This window comes from Rana temporaria, chromosome 6 (assembly GCF_905171775.1).
Source record: "Rana temporaria chromosome 6, aRanTem1.1, whole genome shotgun sequence".
NCBI lineage: Eukaryota > Metazoa > Chordata > Amphibia > Anura > Ranidae > Rana > Rana temporaria.
Genome location: NC_053494.1, coordinates 106566143 through 106589332, shown reverse-complemented (window position 1 = coordinate 106589332; position 23190 = coordinate 106566143). Strand labels below are relative to the sequence as shown.

At 42.1% G+C, this 23190-nt stretch overlaps 1 protein-coding gene across 1 annotated transcript in view; it reads left to right on the top strand.

The window, feature by feature from the left end:
• Positions 1 to 23190, top strand: part of ANKRD44 (ankyrin repeat domain 44) — a 217624-nt gene that overhangs the window by 72350 nt on the left and 122084 nt on the right. The window contains 6 exon segments of the mRNA XM_040357119.1: positions 3464 to 3606; positions 9541 to 9753; positions 11401 to 11479; positions 17035 to 17149; positions 17248 to 17330; positions 19978 to 20041. Coding sequence (XP_040213053.1) covers positions 3464 to 3606; positions 9541 to 9753; positions 11401 to 11479; positions 17035 to 17149; positions 17248 to 17330; positions 19978 to 20041 — 697 coding nt within the window.

Here is a 23190-nt window from a genome sequence, read left to right as displayed (position 1 = left end):
AAAAGTTAAGGTGGTTGTAAAGGCATAATTTTTTCTTAAAATAATAAACAAGTTACACTTACCTGCTCTGTGCAATGGTAATGCACAGAGCAGCCCCATACGTCCTGTTCTGAAGTCCCCCACTGACACTGTCTGCACCCCCTCTTCATGCCTCCATAGTAAAATGTGTGCTACGGGGGCACTTGTGCAGATGTGCTTCTGAGCCGGGCTATGTACGTCCATAGCCACACACAGCGCGGCACTGCCCCACTCCCGCCACCTCCTCACAGAATTTAATTGACAGAAGCAGAAGCCTGCTGCTGTCTCTGCGTCTTGTGTGAAGAGGGAGAGAGAGCAGTACTGCTGCAGACGGGCACAGTGCTGTATCGAAAGAGAGTAAGTATTTGGGGGGGGTGGGCTGATCATGGAAGGTTTTTTACCTAATGCAGAGAATGCATTAAGGTAAATAAAACCTTATGCCTTTGGAACCACTTTAATAGTATGTTGTTTTAATGCTTAAGCCAATGTTTGTGTGTTAGCCAAGGACACAAACTCCACCACATTTAGTGAGGTCTGATGCTGGTCTATGTAGCAGGGCTTCCCAGGGGTTTCGTGTAAGGTTAGTGTTCAACACCAATTGAAGCAGATTGTATTCACATTTTCAGAAACAACAGTCTTTGGGGCAATACCACCAAATGTGTAGAAATGTGACATGCTCTCTACATCCTCAAAAACAGGTCTGGGAGGTGCTTGGGAGAAATTTAGCAATGCAATATGATGTCTTGTAACAGCATGAGAGCACCTTGTATGCATTCTCTTGGGTGAGTGTGTTAAAAGAACATTTCAAAGTAGCTGCCCAGATTTTATTCCATTCTGCATGTTCCAGGGTCTCTACGCATTCATATTTTAAGTAGAAGCTGTCACGCTGATATGTGTACTTGCACACACTCTCAAATTCACCATATTTTTCATTTGGTTGTTAACCCACTTATACAAAATCATCCCATCTGCACTGTAATATACCAATAAGTGTCCCTGTCCCTGTGTTAGAAAAAAAATTTGCTTATCTGTATCTATATCAGAGCGGCTTCCAGCGCTTAGCTGACTTTTCGGGTCTCCTCACTTTCCGACTCACAGTTCCAGTGGACGGGGCCGAGCGCTCCCCCTAACATCAGCCAGGGAGGAGAAAAAGCCGCATCAGCTGAGAGCTGGGGAGCCGCGCTGTTATAGATACAGATAAGTATACTGTATTTCTTACAAAACAAAGGCACAGGGACACTTATTGGTATTAAGGGGGGGGGGGGGCAGTAGGGTGCTGACACGCAGAGAGGGGGGGGACAAAGCAGACACAGAAGAGTAGGCTGCGGATAACGGACCATGGTGTCAGGGCTCAGCAGCCATCATACACCATGGTCAGTTTACAGAGGGGAGGGTATAGCCAGGCAGGATAAGCCAGGTATTACAGCTGTTACAGGGTGCAAAATTACACAGTACAAGCACTGTACTGTGTAACATGCTTTAAAGGAACATATGTGGAGGAAAAAAAACGCCTTAAGCTATATTTTATTTTAAAAGAGGGATGGGATGCAGAGCCCTTTCTATGGTACCCTCTTAGAAAAGGGGCTTCCTTTTACACTAATGCCAATCAATAAACCAAGTTGGCACTATGTTTCTTTTAGGGTTGGTTGTAAAATAAGGCCTTCATTGTCCATTACAGGCTGGGGGCATATCAGTGACCATGTTCAATTGCTTATCTGTGGTCATTGTTAAAGTGATGGGGAAAATCCTCACAAAGAGTAAAAAAAACGTATAGTTTTGGCACAAGTATTAAAAAGGTCTTGAATGGATTGAGGTTTTACATTTTGTAACACCTACTTGACATTTTGTAACATCCACCACTTAACAAATACAGAAAGCACTTGAATATATTGCTATGAAAAACCTGCTGTGAAGCTGATACAGGCCACTTCAAAGCTGAGAGTGGAAGAGTGGCCCTTGGTTGTGTTAGTTAAAGATCTCAAGAGATCATCAAATGCACTGAATTAAGCTAAAAATGTACATGAATTATTGCTCTAAACTTCTGTGTGCTCCCTATTATTGAATCAGTAAATACAAAATTTAGAAAAGCAAGGAATACAATGAAATGGGTCATGCAAGTCATGGGAACATAGAACTTAGGGGTTGATTTACTAAAACTGGAGAGTGCAAAATCTGGTGCAGCTGTGCAGGGTAGCCAATAAGCTTCTAACTTCAGCTTGTTCAACTAAGCTTTGACAAAAAACCTGGAAGCTGATTGGTTTCTATGCAGAGCTGCACCAGATTTTGCACTCTACAGTTTTAGTACATCAACCCCATAACGTCTAACTCTGGGAAAAGTAAACATTACTACTTGTACTGGGGCTGCGCCTACACTGCAAGAGTTAACTGTTTGTATAGTTTAGGGGAGAGTAAAAGCATTCACTGATCTCCCACTTCCCTGGCAGATGGCACCTTCCCACGCTCTAGTGGTGGACTGTCCCTCAGCGCCATTACGCCTAATGCAAGGTTATAGACCCTGAGTTGGTCTTGATGACATTAGGAACATAGACCACTAGAGCATGGAGGAGAAGATGTTGCAACAACTGGGCTAGCAGCACAGAGAAGTGGAGAATCACCTAAGTACATGTTTTCTATGTACTGTAAATCAACATGAGCAATTACCGTATTTATCGGCGTATAACACGCACAGGGGTATAAAACGCACCCTAACTCTAAGGCCCCGTACAGACGACCGAACATGTCTGCTGAAACAGGTCCGCGGACCAGTTTCAGCAGACATGTTCGGTCGTCTGTACAGCCGAGCGGACAGGATTCCAGCGTACATTTGCCCGCCGGGCCTTTTTCCAGCGGACAAATATTTCCAAACTTGTTTAGAAACAGCCCGCTGGAATACTGTCCGTCGGACATGTTCGGTCGTCTGTACAGACCTACCGTACATGTCCGAGCGGCCGCCATCCCTCGCATGCGTCGAATGACTTTGACGCATGCGTGGAAGCATTGAACTGGCAGGGCCACGCACGTCGCCGCGTCATCGTCGCGGCGACGGCGCGGCCTCGTCGCCGCGTATCGAGTACGCGCGGATTTCTGTATGATGGTGTGTACAGCCATCATACAGAAATCCCCGGGCAGACATGTACGCTGAAAACGGCCCGGCGGACCGTTTTCATCGTACATGTTTGCCCGTGTGTACAAGGCCTAAGAGGGAAGTTTCAGGAGAAAAAACTTTCCACAGCCCCCTGCGTATAACACGCAGGCACAGTTTACCCTCTATTTTCAGGGTAAAAAAATTAGTGTTATACGCCAATAAATACAGTAACTCTTGCAGTGCAAGTACAGCCCCACTGCAAGGAATAATTTTTACGTTTCCCAAAGTTGTTGGGCTTTAAAATGTGAACATACCTCCTAATGACGTTCATATGTTTAACATTTTTCTGTTTGTGTTCAGGTCATCTTGAAGTTGTTATATTGCTAATAAATTTTGGCGCTGAAGTTATGTGTAAGGATAAGAAAGGATACACTCCACTCCATGCTGCTGCATCCAGTGGGCAAGTTCACGTTGTTAAACAGCTTCTTCATCTTAATACAGAAGTAAGCCTATACATTTTATACTTACAATATGAGAAGTCATCCATAGCACTCAAGGAAATGACACGCTGCACATCTGTATTTGCTCCTTTACAGAATTAGACTGATGGAAAAGCTGGTAAAATAGGTTAAACAAAAAGCTATTTATGGCAAAAAAATGTACAGCCTTCTTATTTGTCATTGGCAACATTTAAAAGGAGACTGTAAACCTGAGGCCTCGTACACACGACCGAGTTTCTCGCCAAAAACCAGCAAAAAACTTGCTGGGAGATATTTTTTGCCGAGGAAACCGGTCGTGTGTACATTTTCGTCGAGGAAACTGTCGAGAAACTCGACGAGCCAAAAAGAGAGCATGTTCTCTATTTCCTTGACGGGAATGGAGAAAATTGGCTTGTCAAGTTTCTCAACGGCTTCACAAGGAACTCGACGAGGAAAAAGATGTGTTTCGTCCGTCAAGTTCCTCGGTCGTGTGTACGAGGCCTTAGAAACATGAAAATTGCTCTTCAAAAACTTCAGATATTCAGTAGAGAACTATATGTGTAACTGGCATCTTTTTTAGCTCTCATGTATGTATGATAAAGATTAACCTCTTCATGACCAGCGTCAAAACAAACCTTAACGCCCAAATCCAATTTTGAAACTTGGACATTTGTAAGAAAAACTGTACATATCATTGCAACTACTTACTGTATCCAGGTGGATTTTGCCTTATTTTTTCAGGACAGATTGGTCTTTCATTTGGAGGTAAATGGTGAGGATATCCTCTGATGTTGTTTTATTATTAAAGGAAAACTGCCCAAAATATAATTTTTTTTAATTTTAGCCTTATATTTTTATGCCATTACCATGACCTACCACCAAAAAAAAAAAAAAAAAAAAATGCTACATACATTCTCCTATTTCTAATGATCATGGAGATATTACGTATGTGTGTGTGATTTGTTCTTTGTACCCATAGTAGAGTCAAGAAACAATAGTACACATTTTTTTTGTTTTTTTCTACCTAAACACACTAACACTGCCACTAATGCCCTGTACACACGATCATTTTTTCCGTGGGTTGTCTTGTATACACACAATCACACAAATCTTGTCTGAAATTCCAAACGTCAAGAACGTGGTGACGTACAACACGTACAACGAGTCTAAATCAATAGTTCAATAGGCAGTTTGGCTATTCTGAGCATGCACGTTTTTTTTTCACGTCGTAATTGCATACAGATGACCGCGATTCCCGAAATTTAGATCCTGCTCTCATTCTTTTCTTGGCAGGAATTCTCACAGAAAGTGTGATGGAGCATGCACACGGTCGGAATTCCTGACAAAAAGCTCACATTACACTTTTCTTGTCGGGAAAACTGTGTACTAAGCATAACACTGCCACTAACTGCCACACTGCCACTAACATTGCCACTAACACACTGCCACTAACAAGACTCTGGCACTAACTGACACTCCAATGCCTCGTACACACGATCCGATTATGGTATGACGTATTGTTCACATTTTGTTACATAAAACTAATATCGAATACAACAGTGCAAAATGTGCTCTACGAAAAGTATGATTTTTGTTGTACGATTATGGAAAAACCTTCTGGTGTGCATAGCTACATATCTGAAATGATGTCAAATATGTGTGACCCCTGTGTCCTTCTGGTTTATTTTCGTGTTTCCGATCATGCATGGTGTTCGTCTATAGATTTTTAGCGGACGCATACTGTACTGATTAAACGATTGTCGTACGATGGGCTGTCGTCCGAGTAAAGTTTTCGTGTTTGTCCCTTCGGATTTTGTTGGACGGACTGTCGTGATCGGCTGACGAAAGCTGTGTACTAGCGATCAGATTATCAAACGATCAACCCAAAAGCGATTTTTATCATCCAACAATCGGATCGTGTGTACGAGGAATAACTGACACTTACAGATTTTTCAGACATGTCCACTAGTGAGGGGGGGGAAGATACAATATATCTTCTCCTCCTGACTAGAGGAAACGTGTGTTGTTTATCCTGTCATTTTTAAGATTTCTTGTATAAGGAGAAAAAAGTTATTGTACTCATGTAAAAATAATTCAGGCAATAATCAGTACCACCAAATTTCTATTTATTTACTGATTTGCATAGGCGTGTGCACAGGGTGTGACTGGACACACCCTAATCACCCAGTGTGGGGCCAATTCTCTCTTCTTCCTAGAGCCCCCATTTCCCCCTGCAGTTCTGCCAGCTTTCCCCTTCTCCTCTCCCGCTGGCTGCTGTGGGGGATCTTTCAGAAAGGAGAAATGGGCCAGGAAATGTAATAATATTCCTTATCTCCCTTCCTTATCTGAACGAACACAGTGAGTGATCGGTACCAATTACTCCTGTGTTCATTTTTAGCTGAAGTTTGTGAACAAACAGTAAGCCTCTCAGCACAGAGCACTTTCCATTCTCTCACTGTCCAGTGCAGCTGAGACTTCAGAGAAAGCGACTGGGGGGAATCTGTCCTCAGTCCCTTTCGAGTTTAAAAGTAAGACATCAGGGGTCTGTTTAGACCCCTGATATTTCACTAAAGCCCCCCAACACATTCATTATAAAAAAAAGACTGACACAGTCCACTGCTCTACTGACACCAATCTCTGCTCTACCGACACCATCCACTGGTTTGTTGATATACACACATGTATGTTTGTGTTCTGGGGTGCACACTCTAATGAAATAGGCTGCGCACACCAATGCTGATTTGTATTAGAAAGCTCCACCATGTCAGCTGGGAAGTATTGTAGGTTACTTAGGCAGAAGGAGGTTAGTATTAGCCTTGATCACTGTAGTTACTGTATATGTACATAATGCAGTGGAAAAAAAACACAACTCTAGGCCTATCTACATTCTTTTGAGAGTCTAAATACACCTGCTTAAAACCGAAGTAAACTGTGTACATCAGTGGTTCTCAACCTTCTAGTGCTGTGACCCCTTGATAACATTTTCCAAGTTGTGGGGACCCCTAACAGTAAAATTATTTTCGTAGCGTGACTGGTCAGCACCCAAGGCAAGACAAGTAATTTGTGCCTCTAACCCACGGACATTTAGCGCTCCCTGAGTCCTTTTAATGGCAACAATAATCGCAGGTAGTGTTACTCACTGTGTCTTCGACTTTGTGGTGTCTCGTAGCAGTGACACCTATGCCGAAATCAGGATAGGGTCTCCTCCAGCCCCTCCCACTTCACATTCCTCACCAGTCAGCTGACCTCTAGTCTTTGCCCCCCAGCCATGCCATGAATTGAATGGGCGCCTACAAAGAGACTGAGTGGGCGGCTGAGGGCTCCAGAAACAGCCCAGCTGGGCGGCCACAGGCTCCAGGGATAGCCCTGCTGGGTGGCCGCAAAAAGGCTGGGAGAGTGGTGCAGGTTTCAGGTACAGCTCAGGATTCGGTGACCCTTGGCAAATCAACATTTGACCCCCAAGGGGGTCCCAACCCCCAGGTTGAGAACCACTGGTGTACATGATCAGAGGTGTCGGCATAGTTGTGCACCAGGTGCCATAAAACCAGTGCCTTTCTAATATGCAAATTCTACCTCCTCCATGTGAAGTCAAAGATGTCCCACCTATGTCCATGCTATTGGCTAGGGAGGCCAACTATAAGTGATGGGCTTATATTTATCAGTAGCTTTACAGGCAACCAGTACAGTAATCTGTCTCTCTGAACGGCAAAGTAAAATGTTTCTCAAGCTACAACTTTGTAATTTTTTCATAGGTTGTCTAGCCAAATACGTTTTCTGGATTAAAATATTAAATGAGCCCTTCAGTATATTGTTTATTGTAAGAATAGATGAAATGTTTATTAACTAATAAGAAGAAACAAATAATTTTCCACTGACAGGGGAGCTTACAGCATGAATAAATACATTCATGTAAAACCTTGAACCCAAAAGTGCGTTATAAGTATACATATCTACTATATTTGTGTGGGTATCCAGGTGGTCTGATTTTCTCCAATAATATTCGATATTGTCTTTAATAGTGGCAATGCTAAATATATATATATATATATATATATATATATATATATATATATGCAGTAAGCTACTTATGAATAAATATTCAAGAACAATACTAGGAATACTGCATGTCTGGTTAAATTTAGAGAAAACTTGTTATTTGCTTATGAGGGGAAATATAACAAGTTTAATTTAGTGCCAGGGCCCTTGCAAGCACATACTTGCAGCATATTAAAGGGCCAAATTGAGACTCCTGGCAGAAGGATTGATAGACAGTGAGCCAATGAGGAGAGAGAGAAGCCGTGGCTCTGTGTGTGAATGGACATCGGGAGCGTGCCTGCTCGGGTGTCCCCATTGCAAGCTGCTTGCTCTGGAAGCCCTCCGGGGGGGGGGGGGGGGCTTGGGCAGGCATGCCAGCAGGGGACCCTAAAAGAGATTAATCAGGGTTGGTCTGTGCAAAACCATTGCACAGAGCAGGTAAGTATGAGCTGTTTGTTATTTTAAAAAATATATTGCCTTTATTATCACTTTATTATAACTAACCCAAACAAATGTCATCAAGTGCACTCTACGCATACAGCTCTAATATGATCCTGACAAGAGGTACCCCTGGAGGTGGCTATAAAGTACTTGATGCCTATTTTGCAGTACTAAGCCATATCATTGGGGACCATCTGTAGGGTGGTGCATGTAAAGCTGTCCCTTTAAAGACTGTACACAATATATGGCTGATGGGCTGCTAAGTAAGGAGCTGCCTCTATTGGCATTAATTGTGAGCAGTAAGGCATTAAGCTTCTGCTCACCTCTCCTGGTGTGCAATGGATCCGAAAGACTACCAGAGGTGGCATCATCCTGTCCTGCTTTTATTGCTAGGATGTTGTGAAGACACTCCCAGCAGTAATGACTGGGAGTGTCTTAGCAACAACCTAGCAACAAGGCAGGATGGGATGATGCCATCATCTCTGGGAGTTTTTCAGCCAGGCTCTGTGATGTATGTAAATAGCTTACAGCTATAGCAATGGTATTATCCAACTTTATTCAAAGCCACACAGTTTGGCCCGGATTCACAAAGCACTTACGCCGACGTATCTCGAGATACGCCACGTAAGTGCAAATATGCGCTGTCGTATCTTTGCGCCGGACTCTGAAACCAAGATACGCCTGAAAATAGGCTTCATCCGACCGACGTAACTTTCCTACGCCGGCGTAGAGTGGGCGCATATTTACGCTGGACGTATTTGGCGCACCCGTTGATTTTCTATTCACATATGCAAATGAGGGAGATTCGCCGATTCACGAACGTACGTCCGTCCGACTCAGTGCGCGTAAAGTCCTACGTCCGGCGTAAAGTTATGCCCCATAAAGCAGGTGTAAGTCAGCAGCATCCATGCAAATGGCTGCACCAGGGTACATAGCCGTCGTATTTTACGTTGTTTACGTAGTACGTGAATAGGGCTGGGCGTAGGTTACGTTCACGTCGTAGGCAGTGATCCGTCGTATCTTAGGGAATAGTACCGACGTGATTCTGAGCATGCACATTGGGATACGTCCACGGTACGGCGCATGCGTCGTTAGTTTTAAGTACTTGTATGGCACTCGGCCCATCATTTGCATTGGGGTCACGCCTCATTAGCATGGCTCACGCCCACTTCCACCTACGACGGCTACGAGGGAACCCAGCGCAGTTTGGTAGGCAAGTGCTTGGTAAATTCGGTGCTTGCCTCTCTGCGCTACGTTGGCGTAGCGTGTATTAGATACGCTACACCGGCATAAATATGCGCCAATGTATGTGAATCCGGGCCTTTGTTTTTATCTACAGGTTCCTTACCTGCATAGGCAATTTTTTGGTAAAGGTTAATTAACCCTTTAATGGTTCAGTATTTTCATAATACTAATATATCTCCAATCAAATTGCAACATTTAACAAAGTTTAAACATTTATATGTTTATATTTTCTTACAGATTGATGAAGTAAATATTAATGGCAATACTGCTTTGCATATTGCATGTTATAATGGTGAAGAAAAGGTTGTGGAAGAACTTATTAGCTATGGAGCTAATGTAAACGGGCCAAATAACAAAGGATTCACTCCACTACATTTTGCTGTTGCCTCCAATCTTGGTACAAGGTGTCTCGGTTTACTGATTGGTCATAGGGCAGATGTTAATATCCAGGTTTGTACCATCCTTTTGTGTTTTCATTATATAACGTATGTGTGTGCATGTGTAACAAAAAGTAACATTACTAACAAGAAATACTAAAATATAACAGTAGCCTGTTCTCTCTGTAGTAGCTGGTCAAAGGAGTCACAATGTTTAAGTAATACAAATGTAGCAAAGACAACTGTATTTTTTCATTTGCAAAATGAATAAGACTATAATAAGACTTACCTGTAGGTACATTAAATATCTCCTAAACTTGCGGCGTTTAGATGATATTCACACAGTATGCAGCCGGTGATATTACCAGCACATGCACTCTAAAAAGCGGCACACCCGGCTTATGCCTTGTACACACGATCAGTCTGACTTTTTCCATCGGATATTACGATCGTTTGTAGCCCCATCTGAGTTTTTTCATCGGATATTCTGAGGAATTCCGTCGGAGTTTAGATATAGAACATGTTCTATTTTACTCAGATGGAATTCCGTCGGAATTTCGATGTGATTTGGCCTGATCGTGTGTACGGGGCATTAGACATTCACAGGAGCCTGGAAGGAAGACATGGGGAAGGTAGAAGCCCTGTCAGCGGTGGCAGCACACTGCTGGAAGGCTTCATTCTAGGGTAAGTATTTTATAATTGAGAGGGGGGAGTTTTGGGACTTTAAATGAGGCACAATGAATGTACCTCCATCCCTGATTCAAGTAAATAAGAAAGTAATGTGGGACTTTGAATGAGACAATTGACTTGTGGAGGTAGAGTGGTTAGTAAACATTATTTATTTGTGACAATAGTATGACAATAGTATGAAACAAGTTAAAAAGTATTTCCACATATACAGTATACATACACATGCTATCAACGTGAGGAGAAAAAATTCTAAGCTCTGCTTACTTCAAATATCGCACCACTGTAGTCACAGTGACTATATTCCATACAATGGTAGGTAAATTAAACAGTGAATAAAGTCCAATATGCAGATGTGCTCTTCCATGAAATCAGTGCAATTAGCGCAAAATCACCTCAGGTGCCCCTCCACCTTCCAAACTATGCGTTTTCCTCCAGTTTTAACTTTCCACAGGTCAGTATGAGCCTTCCACTTTAAGGGGTATACCAATCCATCGATAGGTTAATGCATCCTATTCCTGGTACATCCGCTGCAACATGCAACAATCTGTTTAGGTGGTACTCATAAAAAATCAAAAGACCAACATAGCGCTGAATCATTTAAAATAACTCTTTAATAAAAGCATAAAATATAAAGACTCAAATTTTTCAGTGCACTTCCTTTAGTGCACCCAGACAGTAAGCTTGGCACATTTGGGGTGTGCAGCCCCCTTAAGAATCATTTGGATATTGTAACCTTGGATCTAGACAGTCAGGACATAAACTTCCTGTATGTACGCAATGATGTCACTAGGCTCCACCCAACACGTTTCATCACTCATCACGTGACTTACTCCAGGAGTAGCTTTGAGTCACTTGCTTCTTGAGGTAGTGTGTGGAAAAAAATGTGTTTTTGTAATTATGACTTTCCTGTATTTTAATTCTTCATTATATGATGTGTTTACTGTCCAGCACGTGTAATTATATTTTAATATTTAATTGCTTTGCTCTATAATTATACATATTCTTAGCTTTATGTATTACTTAATTTTAGAGTAATGATGGAAGAAGCCCCTTACATCTGGCTGCTGAGCATGGGAGATATTCAAGATCACAAAAACTGATACTGAATGGTAACTAACAGAATGTATTTAATTCAATGCTGCTATTTTCAACATATGTAGCCCTGTCCATATTATTGTGATGTTCCTTTTGTTCTTTACTGTCTTACTGTCTTGCTCCTCTAGTAGTCTGATTTTGGTATGAAGTTTGCTCTGCTAGCCATGTGTCTTTTATTAACTCCCGATCGATTAGTTGGCAAGTACTACCTCCACCAATCACAGACCAGTGCAGGCTGGGGTGGCATAGTCAGTCTAATTTTCTTTTGATAACGTGATTTTCTTTGATTAAGTGGTACACTTCTACTCTGCACTTCAGGGAATGCACAAAGACAAAATCTACAGCAAACTACTTTGCAAAACACTAGACTGCAAGTAGCCTTGTTTTCCCATTCAGCTCTTTTATTTCTTATGTCTTTTTCATCTTCTTAATCCTTCCACTCTATAACATGCGCTGTCTCCCTCTCCTTCTCGCAGCTGTCCCCTCTCTCCTAAAAACTCTTATTTCTTCACCCTCTTCTCCACCCCACAGCTCATATATAGTACCCTCACTTCTGTCCTCTCCTTAATACTGCACTTTTCAACTCCTGCTAAATCTGAACCTACATACTGTACTAATAAAACTTTTAGGACACTGGGGCATGTTGCTTCATATAAATCACACTCCCATATTAACTCCCTTACCCTTCTGCTTCTGCTAACATCTGGAAATATATTCCCAAACCTTGGGCCTCTATCATTTAACTTTGGCCAACACACCCATCACCCCATGCCCTCTGCCAGCAGCCATAATCCACACAATTTAGTTCCTATTCCTTTTCTTCCCAAAACCAGCCTCCCTTTCTCATGTACCCTTTGGAATGCCTGCTGTCATGGTCTGGAGTCAGGCTCCGAGGCCAGTAGTTAGAGCAGTAGAGAGGCATCCAAAGATCAGCTGGATAAGTACAGAAGCAGTTCACCCTGACAGATGACACAGGCTCACCTGAGGTGCAGAGTCTAAGTACTAACCAGTGTTCACTAGAGCTCCTGATGGTCGAGATGGGTTTTGCTACATGTTAGTACCAGGTTGCAGTCCTCAGAATCACCCTACCAGGATATAAGTAACCTGTCCAGTAGCAGATATATCTGGTAGAGATAAGCAGATGTGTAGTCAGTAAACAAGCCAAAGCTAATGAGGTTGCAGGTTGGAATCAAGAAAAACTATTCAAGGAACAAGACAAAGGTCCGTAATGAGTGGAAGTGAAGATAAATACGGTAGCTCAAGTGACAAAAAAGCGATATTGGCTAGAAGTGCATCCCAGGTGGCTCAGCATTAAGAGACATTGCCAGACACAGCAGAGTTTGCAGGTACAGACCTGGGTCCTGACCCCCACTCTGTCTGTAACAAACTCACTTCTGTCCATTACCTTTTTTTTATCACTAACTCATTCAATCTGCTTGCTGTTGCTGAAACTTGGCTTCACAAATCTGACTCTGCTTTTCCTGTTTCCCTCTCCCATGGTGGTCACTCTCCTAGATCCAGTGGACAGAAGGGATGTGGAGATGAAATCCTTCTATCTCTACAAAGTATCTTATAGGTTCCCCACTCACCTCCCGTTCTGTCGCTCTTCTCATTTGAGACACACTGTATTTGTCTATTTTCTCCAGTTTCTTTGAGAATTGCTCTGATCAATCAGTATTAACCATCATTGATGAATTCTCTGCCTGGCTACCCTACTTTCTCTCTTCTGATATTCCTACAATCACTCTCCGTGACTTCAACACCCCTGTTAATACTAATACTCCTGCTAGATCTAAACTTCTCAGTAGAACATGCTCTTTTGATCTGAAGCAATGGACACATGCTTCTTTTTATTCTGATGGCAACTTCCTTGGCCTTGTTCTATCTATGCACTCCGTGTAACCTCTCCAAGAATCCTTTTCCTCTCTCTGATCACTACATTATTCGTTTTATTCTCTCCCTGGGTCTTCGACCTCCCCTCCCTCCAACCACCTAACAGTCACCTGTAGAATCTTTTGCCACGTAATCCTTATCTTCTCTATTCTGCTACTGACCACCTCTATGACAAAATCTCACCCCTGCCCCAACCTAGCCACTTCTGTCTACAACAGTGCACTGTCATCCTCCCTGGACACATTCACCGCCCTCACTACATACTGAATCAGGCCCTGACTGCTACAATCTTGACAAACAGAGGACACCAGAGATCTAAAAAATGTAGCTGCTCTTTAAAGCGTCTGTGGCATAAGACTAAAGGCCCATACACACGACAGACCTGTTTGATTGGACAATCTGACTGTGTGTACGCTCTATCGGACAAATGTTTTAGCTTTTTCATCGGACAAATGTTCGCTGTGAAAACAGACACACTTGCCGGCAACAAATGTCCTACGTCGGCTAATCTGATCGTGTGTACACAAGTCCAAAGTTCAAACACTCATGCTAAAGATCAACACTAGCAGAAGTTGCCCAAAGGGTGGTGGTAAAAAAACACCTTATTTGGTGAAAGTTGGCTGAAAAAGTCCTGCCGTGTGTATGCATCCCAAGTTCACGGCCAACGCCCATTCGGAGCAAAATCCATGGAAACGTCAGATGGAAGTCTGATCGTGTGTATGAGGCTTAAGTCTCACAAAGACTTCAACCAATACAAATCTGCCCTCCAAAAATACAATTCCTGCCTCCACACTATTTATGTCTCAATGATTTTTATTAAAGTTATAATGATACAAACATAAGATAAAAAAAAAAACACAAATAAAAAATCACAAATTATCATTGTACAGTCATAACATCACATTCAGGAATCCAATAGCATGGGTCCATGGGTCACATTCAAATCCAGGGCTCCCAATTGGGAGAACATAAGAGCATTAAAAATACAATTTCAAATCGCCTCCACACTATTTAAACCTATTTTATCAGTCTCAATAACACCCTCTCATCCAGTCTCTGTCAACACTTTTCTCTTTTACTCTTCGTTGATTCTCATCCTATCTATCCCAATGCACCTTTAATGTCACTTACAACTCTACCTTTTCCTCTTCCTTTTTCTGTTTGGGTCCCCTAGGTTCCGTTCTTGGACTTCCCTTATTCTTGATCTACCCCTTCTCCGTAGGTCAGCTGAAAGCTTCCCATGGCTTTTAATACCCATTGCCAAACTAAGCTGATGACACCCAAATCTATCTTTGTACCCCTCAGCTCACTCCATCAGTCTCCTCAAGCATTACAAATTTACTGACAGACATATCAGTCTGGATGTCACACCACTTGCTTAAACTCCATCTATTCAAAACCAAGCTCAAAATAATTATTGTTATTAATAATGTTAGTAGTAGTAGTATTAACACCCTAACAAAAAATAACCCTAAGCCCTAACCCCAATTCCTAATCCTACCCTAAACTAACCTTAACTCTAAACCCTTATCCTAGCAAAAAAAAAAAAAATAATAAAAAAAAAAAAATAAAAGCTGATGGAAAAGCTGAAAACCCTAACAACATATGATGCAAGAGATGATCATTTTCTCTGTTGGCCAATTAAAGAACAACAAAGCTCAAACACTGTATAAAAACATGCAAATCACGCATACAACCATGCCAAAGTCGTGCAGAAAAATGCTCAAAGATGCTACGCTCAGGTGTAAAAGCAGCCCGTGTGCTTAAATCAAGTGCACATGCTTTAAAAATTAGGGTTTAGGTGTCCGTGTCCCAAGGATCACCACTGATCACAGCCCATAAACAGTTTATGAAACAGAGATAATTGGGGGGAGAAGTGTTTGAACTTGTTCTCCCGCCAATTATCTCCACACACAGAGAATCCTCATAGACTGACACAGTAACGGCCAGTTTATGAAGCTGTGATCTGAGAGCTTCACTGGCGATCTGTGTCAGAATTCACACTCCCCGATTCACCATCTCAGAGCTGGTGAAGCGGGGAGTGAAGAGGGAATCCCGGGGGTTCTGAGGAGGAAGGAGGAAGATTTTTAACTTCCTCCTACCTCGTTCAGACCCCCCAACACTGTAACCATGTCCCCCTGTAATATTTATGTATATACATACATATATATAATGAGGTTCATTTACTAAAGCTAGAGAGTGCAAAATCAGTCACACTACTGTAGAGAAACCAACCAGCTTCCAGGTTCTATCACCAAAGCTTAATTAAACACGCTGAGGTTAGAATCTGATTGGTTTCTCTGCAGAAGCATGACTGCTGTTGCACTCTCTAGATTTAGTAAATAAACCCCAATGTGTATATATATATATTAGGGCTGTTATTGATTAAAATTTTCGTGTTCAATTAATCAATTTTTTTTTAATCAATTAATCGACTAATTTCGATTAATTATAACGCACTTACAGATCCAACTACTTTTTAGCTGATCCTGCATTAGTCAGTGGTAAATGTGGTATACACTATATACAATCACCCGACACTAGTTAGTTTCCACAATCCATGACTTAACTTCACAGTTCACATAAATACATTTTAAATTCAAACTGTAGCACTGACGTAAGTATTTTTTTCTTATTAAATTTTAAGAAAAACTTAGAAAGTTCATTTAACTTTAATTATAAAACTTATCTAGTATATTCACTGTCAGTCACTTTATAGTAGGCAAGTAGGCATCATTTTAGCCAGTCACGCAGACATACCAGATTGTTTACATTTTCTGGAAGCAGACATGATCGCATTTTATTGACAATATACCCTGAGGAACTGAACAGTCTTTCGCACGGAGCAAATGTTGTCGATACACAAAGAATTGTTTGCACAAAACTGCTTAGGACAGGAAAACTATGGTTATTTTTGCCCCCTTCCCCTGATGGAGCCTGATGCATCCTCCTGCTCCACAGATGCAGAGGTACCTCAATCCAATGGGTGCAGTTCGCTCGCATCCAGCAGGGTAAGTCTCACTGTCCAGGCTGTCCGGTGACGTTAAGAATTTTGATCGATCAAAAGAATTTTGATCGATCAAAAGAATTTTGATCGATCAAAAGAATTTTGATCGATCAAAAAAATTAAAGATTAATCGAGGAATTAATCTTTAATTTCCCCTGCCCTAATATATATATATATATATATATATATATATATAATGTGTGTGTATATATAATGTGTGTGTGTGTATACATATATATATTATGTAGGGGGGCTCGTTATTTTAATTACATTAACCACGCCGTCTGTCAGTGTACTGAGCGGTGATAATTTATCACTGCTCAATAAACTGACATCTCAGTGTTTCAGTAAATTTCTGGTACTGTAATCTTGTAAAGTCTCACGAGATTCTAGTATCAGGGGCCCTTCTCCACTGTTTGAAGCATTGGTAGATCACTTCACTCCTCCAAGGGTGAAGCGATCTACTCCGCTTCATAAACAGGCACAAAGAGGAGAAAAATCTTCACTGTGAATGCCGGAGAATGAAGCAGTTTATAGATTTTAATTGCTTCATAAAAGGACACCTTAATCTCACTTTCATCTGTAATGTTTGTTATTTTTATAATACAGAACTACTGTAAATTTTCAAATGTTGACATTTTCATTTTCTTACTTTTGTGTGCCTTTAAGGGGCCAGTATTGATGTGCAAGACAAAGTTGGAAATACTCCGTTACATGTGGCTGCTAGATATGGACGTGAGTGTTTAGTTAGCCTCTTTTTGTGTAGTGGAGCCAATACAACAATGTAAGTATATATTGTCTCTTGTACATTGCTTATAATTAAATACAGTGTTATGTTTCTTATAGTAAAGAAAGGGCAATAAAAACATCAATTTTTTTCAGATGTGGTGTCCACAATATGTTTCCTCTGCATTTAGCGGTTTTATATGGGCATTCAGAGTGTTGTAGACAACTCTTGTCATACGGTAAAACACATATTTTTAATTACTATACTGTACATGCTATTTATATTGTATGCTGCAAATTTTTTAATGGGTTTCCTCAGTTCTTGTGCAAGTGGGGTGGAATACAAGTAAAGGGGTAGTCATAGGTTGAAACATGTGGCTTCCCTAATATATTAAGCATAATCATATATATTGTTGCGTATTTAAAAAAAAATCTACTTACACTGATGTACATTGAAAGAATCCTGTGGAAGATTTCTGAGATGGATGAAGGAGCGGACCAGCAATTAATTCTGATCGTTCCCATCAGCAGAGATCCTACACCAGAACTGGAGGGAACTTGGAGCATCATTTGTTCCAGGGAAGGACATATCGCAGCCCTTCTACACTTTATGTATTCACTTGAGTATAGGGCCATGTTAATAAGGGATAGTACACAGTGTTTTACACCAAGATTTGTTGAAAGTAACTTTGGTGATGTGGGGCAGTTTTCTCTGGTTAGGGTGGGCAAGTGTTGGGGTCAGGACAGAGTTTAATTGACTCAGAATTTTCTAGTAAATTTGACTCGTCAATATCGTAGCACAGCTCAATCTCTTCTTCCATGCCATAGCCCTTTCCTGTTCTGGGGGGTGTTACCCAACTCTTCAGCCCCCCCCGCCACCTTTAGCCTCTCCTCCACACATATCCTTTTTTTGTAGCAGTCGGGGAGAAGGAAAAGGGAAGGCTATAAAGTGTCACTTGAGTGGCAACTCTAAATTTGCTGGCACTGTTGACATCTGTCAGGAACCATGAAACCGACGAAGACAGAAAATGCAGTAAAAATCACACCTTTTAATATATTGGTAAAAATTTTAAAAATAGTAAACACAGTCAAAACATAGCTAGGGTTTGGTGATCAAAGCAGGTACTCAGTGCATCAGGAAGCCAGAGATTGGCGTAGTCGGAGACAGCAAACAAGATCAGGAACCAGAAGGGACATCAGCCAGACAAGTCTTTAACAGGAACAAAGCAGAAAAGACATGGGAGAACTGAACCAGGCAGTCTAAATAACAAGAAGGGGCTGGCTGACGAGCAGTAAATGATCACCAAGTGAGGCACCGTGGAGCGATGAATGCTAGCAATTAACCAACACCTGAGCACTGAGAAGGGAGTGCTGAGCCCAGCCCTGACAACATCACATCCAAGATGGTGGCACCCAGCAACTGTCTCAAACTATTGGATTTGTACACAAATGAGACATTTACAAATAAATAAGATTCCTAAAATTATGGGAAGATTGTTTTAGATATTAATTGTTTTAGATATTAATGGTTTGGTGACAAGGTCTCTATAAAAAGCAAGGATGAGAGGGTGCAATGACCATTGCATTGTCCAGACAAAACTTTTTCAACTGGGGTGCCACCAAAGGTCCTCAGGGCTGCCGCAGCATCCTGGTAGAGAAAAGCTGTCAGATGAGACTGAGCTCCCGATCCCTAGCTGAACTGTACATTGGCACTAGGAGCTTGGTCAGACAATTGAAAACATTCAACAAAGGGAGGGGAGTGTGTGCTCTCTGCCTCCCCTTACAGGGCAGTACCCAGCTATGTCAGAGAAGGTACTGTACTGCAACTTTTAAAAGAGCTGGATTAATTTATCTGTATGTGTGTACATGTGTGTACGTGTCTGTATGTATGTATATGTAAATGTGTGTAAATGTATGTCACATATATAATTTTTTTTCTAAATATATTAGAAATATATTTCTCTTCCATGCGGGATATGTCTGTGTGCATGTGTATTTATGTGTGTGTGTTTGTGTCTGTACATGTGTTTGTACATTTGTATGGGTTTGTATATGTGTTTGTATGTGTGTATGCGGCTGTACATGTGTATGTATGTGTGTGTGTGTGTGTGTGTGTGTGTGTGTGTGTGTGTTTTAATGTGTGTGTGCGTGTATGTATATATATATATATATATACATATGTGTTTGTATGTACATGTGTTTATGTGTGTGTGTGTGTACACATGTGTTTGTATGTGTGTTTTAATGTGTGGGTTGGTTTTTATATGTGTGTGTTTATATGTGTGTGTGTGTGTGTATGTATGTATGTATGTTTCTTTTAATCGTGACTCCTATTCTCCTATTCCTATACGATCAGAACTGCTTTTTTTTTTTTTTTTAGGGGGAGCAGCTAGGGGTCTTAAAAACAGCTCAACCAGCTGGTTTTACCACCTCCCAACTTCACATTCGCATAAAGCCCTTTGTTCACATCTGTGTGGCTGCTTTCTTTTCTACTCGTAGAAATGCTGGGAAAGAAGTCCCTGACCCTTTTTTTTTTAAATTGTGCCGCACCAAAAACACCCTGTGTTTGCCAATATTTGGGGTATTATTATGAATTAAAGGCATTCCTAAAGAGTAGAGCATTTGTCTGCATGTCAGAAATGAGGGCGGTTTTGCGTGCGTTCCTTGACATGCAGTAATGTGAACCAAGCCTTTGACAGTGGTGCCTCGAGACTGAAAATACTTTTCAAGGGTGCCCTGACTGGGAATAGGTTGATAAACACTGGTCCAAGTATTTTATTTATAAACAGTTAAAGCACATCTCTTGAGGCGCTGTAGGTTTATGCAATTTATGCTTTACAAACACGTTTTATTTTAATGCATTACATTTTATACATCTGTTCCTAGATTTTGAAATAAATACACCTGATATTTTTGGAAGAACATGTCTACATGCTGCAGCAGCAGGGGGGTAAGTTGCTTGTTATTTATATAGATAAGCAAATAAGCTCCAAATTAATAATAAAAAATATAGATGCTCTCCTATATACATATATAGCTTTGTTTTGACAAAGTTTGCAAATTTATGAATCCCTATGAATATCCCTTATATCCCTTTTCAAACCTGAACAAAGCCTAAACTAAGTTACTTGTTGTTTATTAATGGCTTTTAGATATCCTTGTGATATCGTAAAGGGCTAACTCGCAGAGCGAAATTTACCATTTGACTCTTCCTTCTGGTGTCCCTAACTTTGTGTGAAAGCAAAAAAAAAACATGATATAAAAATGCACAGCATAAACAGTTGACAGTTATGCATTAAAGTGGAAGTTCATTCAAAAGGTATTCTATCTACCCTGTAAAAGGAAAAACCTGGGTGATGAAATCACCCATAGGCTAACTATGGGGCATGCGTTGTCAGCTTTTCCTCCTCTACACTGAAGCCAGCGCTGGTCATGTGACCGGACCGGAGCAACTTCAGAATAGGTAAGTATAGGCATCTTTCCTTTTACTGGGTAGATAGAATGGCCCGGATTCACAAAGCACTTACACCGACGTATCTCGAGATACGCCGTGTAAGTCTATCTATGCGCCGTCGTATCTGTGCACCGTGCCCACAATCTGAGATACGCCTAAAAATAGGCTTGCTACGACCGACGTAACTTGCCTACGCCGTCGTATCGTGGGCGCATATTTACGCTGGGCGCATTTTCCGCTCCCATTGATTTTCTATGCACATATGCAAATGAGGGAGATACGCCGATTCACGAACGTAGTTGAGCCCGGCGCATAATATACGCGGTTTGCGTAAGTCGTACGTCTGGCGTAAAGTTATTCCCCATATAGGAGGCGCAACTCATGCAAAGGTATGGGCCAGGGCCGTCGTATCTTTTGTCATTTACGTTGTACGTGAATATGACTAGGCGTAGGTTACGTTCACGTCGTAGGCAGTGATCCGTCGTATCTTAGGGAGTAGTTCCGACGTGATTCTGAGCATGCGCACAGGGATTCAGCCACGGGATGGCGAATGCGCCGTTTTTTAAGTACTTCTATGGCGCTTGCCCCATCATTTGCATGGGGTCACGCCTCATTAGCGTGGCTCACGCCCACTTCCACCTACGCTGGCTTACGCCAAGGAAAACCAGCGTATCTTTAAGAGCGAGTGGGTGCGAGTGCTTTGTGAATCCAGTGCTTGCCTCTGTGCGCTGCGTCGGCGTAGCGTATATTAGATACGCTACGCCCGCATAAATATGCGCCGATGTATGTGAATCCGGGCCTATAGGTTTATAATTGGGGTTGGAGTAGATTTAAGCTAAGTGAGGTCTTGACTTGCTTTCCACTTTAACCACTTCCATACAGGGCACTTATACACCTTCCTGCCCAGACCAATTTTTAGCTTTCAGCGCTGTTGCACTTTAAATGACAATTGCACGGTCATGCTACACTGTACCCAAACAAAATTTTTAACATTTTGTTCCCACAAATAGAGCTTTCTTTTGGTGGTATTTGATCACCCGTGCAAAAAAAAAGTAAAAAAAAAAAACATTTTTTTTTGGCTTCAGTTACAAAACATTGTAAATAAGTACGTTTTCTCTTTCACTGATCGGCACTGATGGTACTGCACTGATGGGCACCGATGAGGTGGCACTGATGATGGGCACTAATATGTGGCACTGATAGGCGGCACGGATGGGCATGGATAGGCGGCAGGGATGGGCACGGATAGGCGACACGGATGGGCACGGATGGGCACGGATAGGCGGCATGGATGGGCACGGATAGGCGGCATGGATGGGCACGGATAGGTGGCATGGATGGGCACAGATAGGTGGCATGGATGGGCACTGATAGGCGGCATGGATGGGCACTGATGGGTGGCACGGATGGGCATAGATGGGCACTGATAGGTGGAACTAATGTACTGTAGTGTGTTTTACTAATGGATGCCAATCAGTGCCAAACAATAATGCCTGCCAATCAGTGATGTCCATTGTGGGCACTGATTGGCATCCATTGTGGGCACTGATTGGTATCCATTATATCTGATTGTCATCCCTGGTGGTCTAGGGTAGCATACCTGTGGTGGGCATCCCTGGTGGTCTAGTGACATCCCTGGTGTTCCAATGTGGGCATCCTCGGGGGGGCTGCACTGATAATCGATCAGCACAAACCCCCCCTGTCAGAAGAGCAGCCGATCGGATCTCCTCTACTCGCGTCTGACAGACGCGAGTGAGGAAAAGCCTTTCCTGTTTACATCGTGATCAGCCGTGATTGGACACAGCTGATCACGTGGTAAAGAGTCTCCGTCAAAGACTCTTTACCTAGATCGGTGTTGCGGGGTGTCAGACTGACACCCTGCAACAACGATCGCCGCAAAGCGTGCCCCCGGGGGCGCGCAGCGGCTCAATATCCTGAGGACGTTATATGACGTCCAGGCGGCAAGTGGTTAATCTCATTCTTACATCCGCTGAGCATGACATTTCTGTTTCAATGTTTTTTTAAAGGTTTTCAGTGTTCATATACTGACAAAATGAAAAGGTTGGCATTATCCTTCAAAGGAAGAGAGGCAGAAGGCATATAGCCCCAAGCCCCACATTGGCTAGAGAGTTTTCCCTCAAAATCGCCACATCCAGGCATATCTGAGGCACTTAGTTGCGAACATATGAGGTTGTGCACAAACATTATTGATACCGTAACGATATCTAACAGCGTGACTACAAGTACACTTCCAACTCATTATATTATAGTAATCGCATAGTAGCCAATGTACGTCAATGGAGCCTGGGATTTGCCCTCCGTATTTGAAAGAGAAGGTGTTTCCCACCATTAAGGGGGGACCCCCTGTCTTCCATTGCTAGAATTGCATGTTCAAAACCTTTCAAGCCCATAATTCAAAAAAGAAGAAGAGAAGCGAGGAGAAGAAGGAAAAGCAGAGAGGGGAGGGGAAGACCCCATGCTCTGGTCCATGCCACCCAAAGGCCTATTAGACTGGAACAGTTCGGGGATCACCAGTCAAGTTTTGAAAACCTTTGAAGGTTTTGAAAACCTTTATTTTGCCATTTAAAATTGCAGAGAGCCTTTTATTGACCATGAGCCAGGAAAGCTTGTGCTTAAGGGATGGC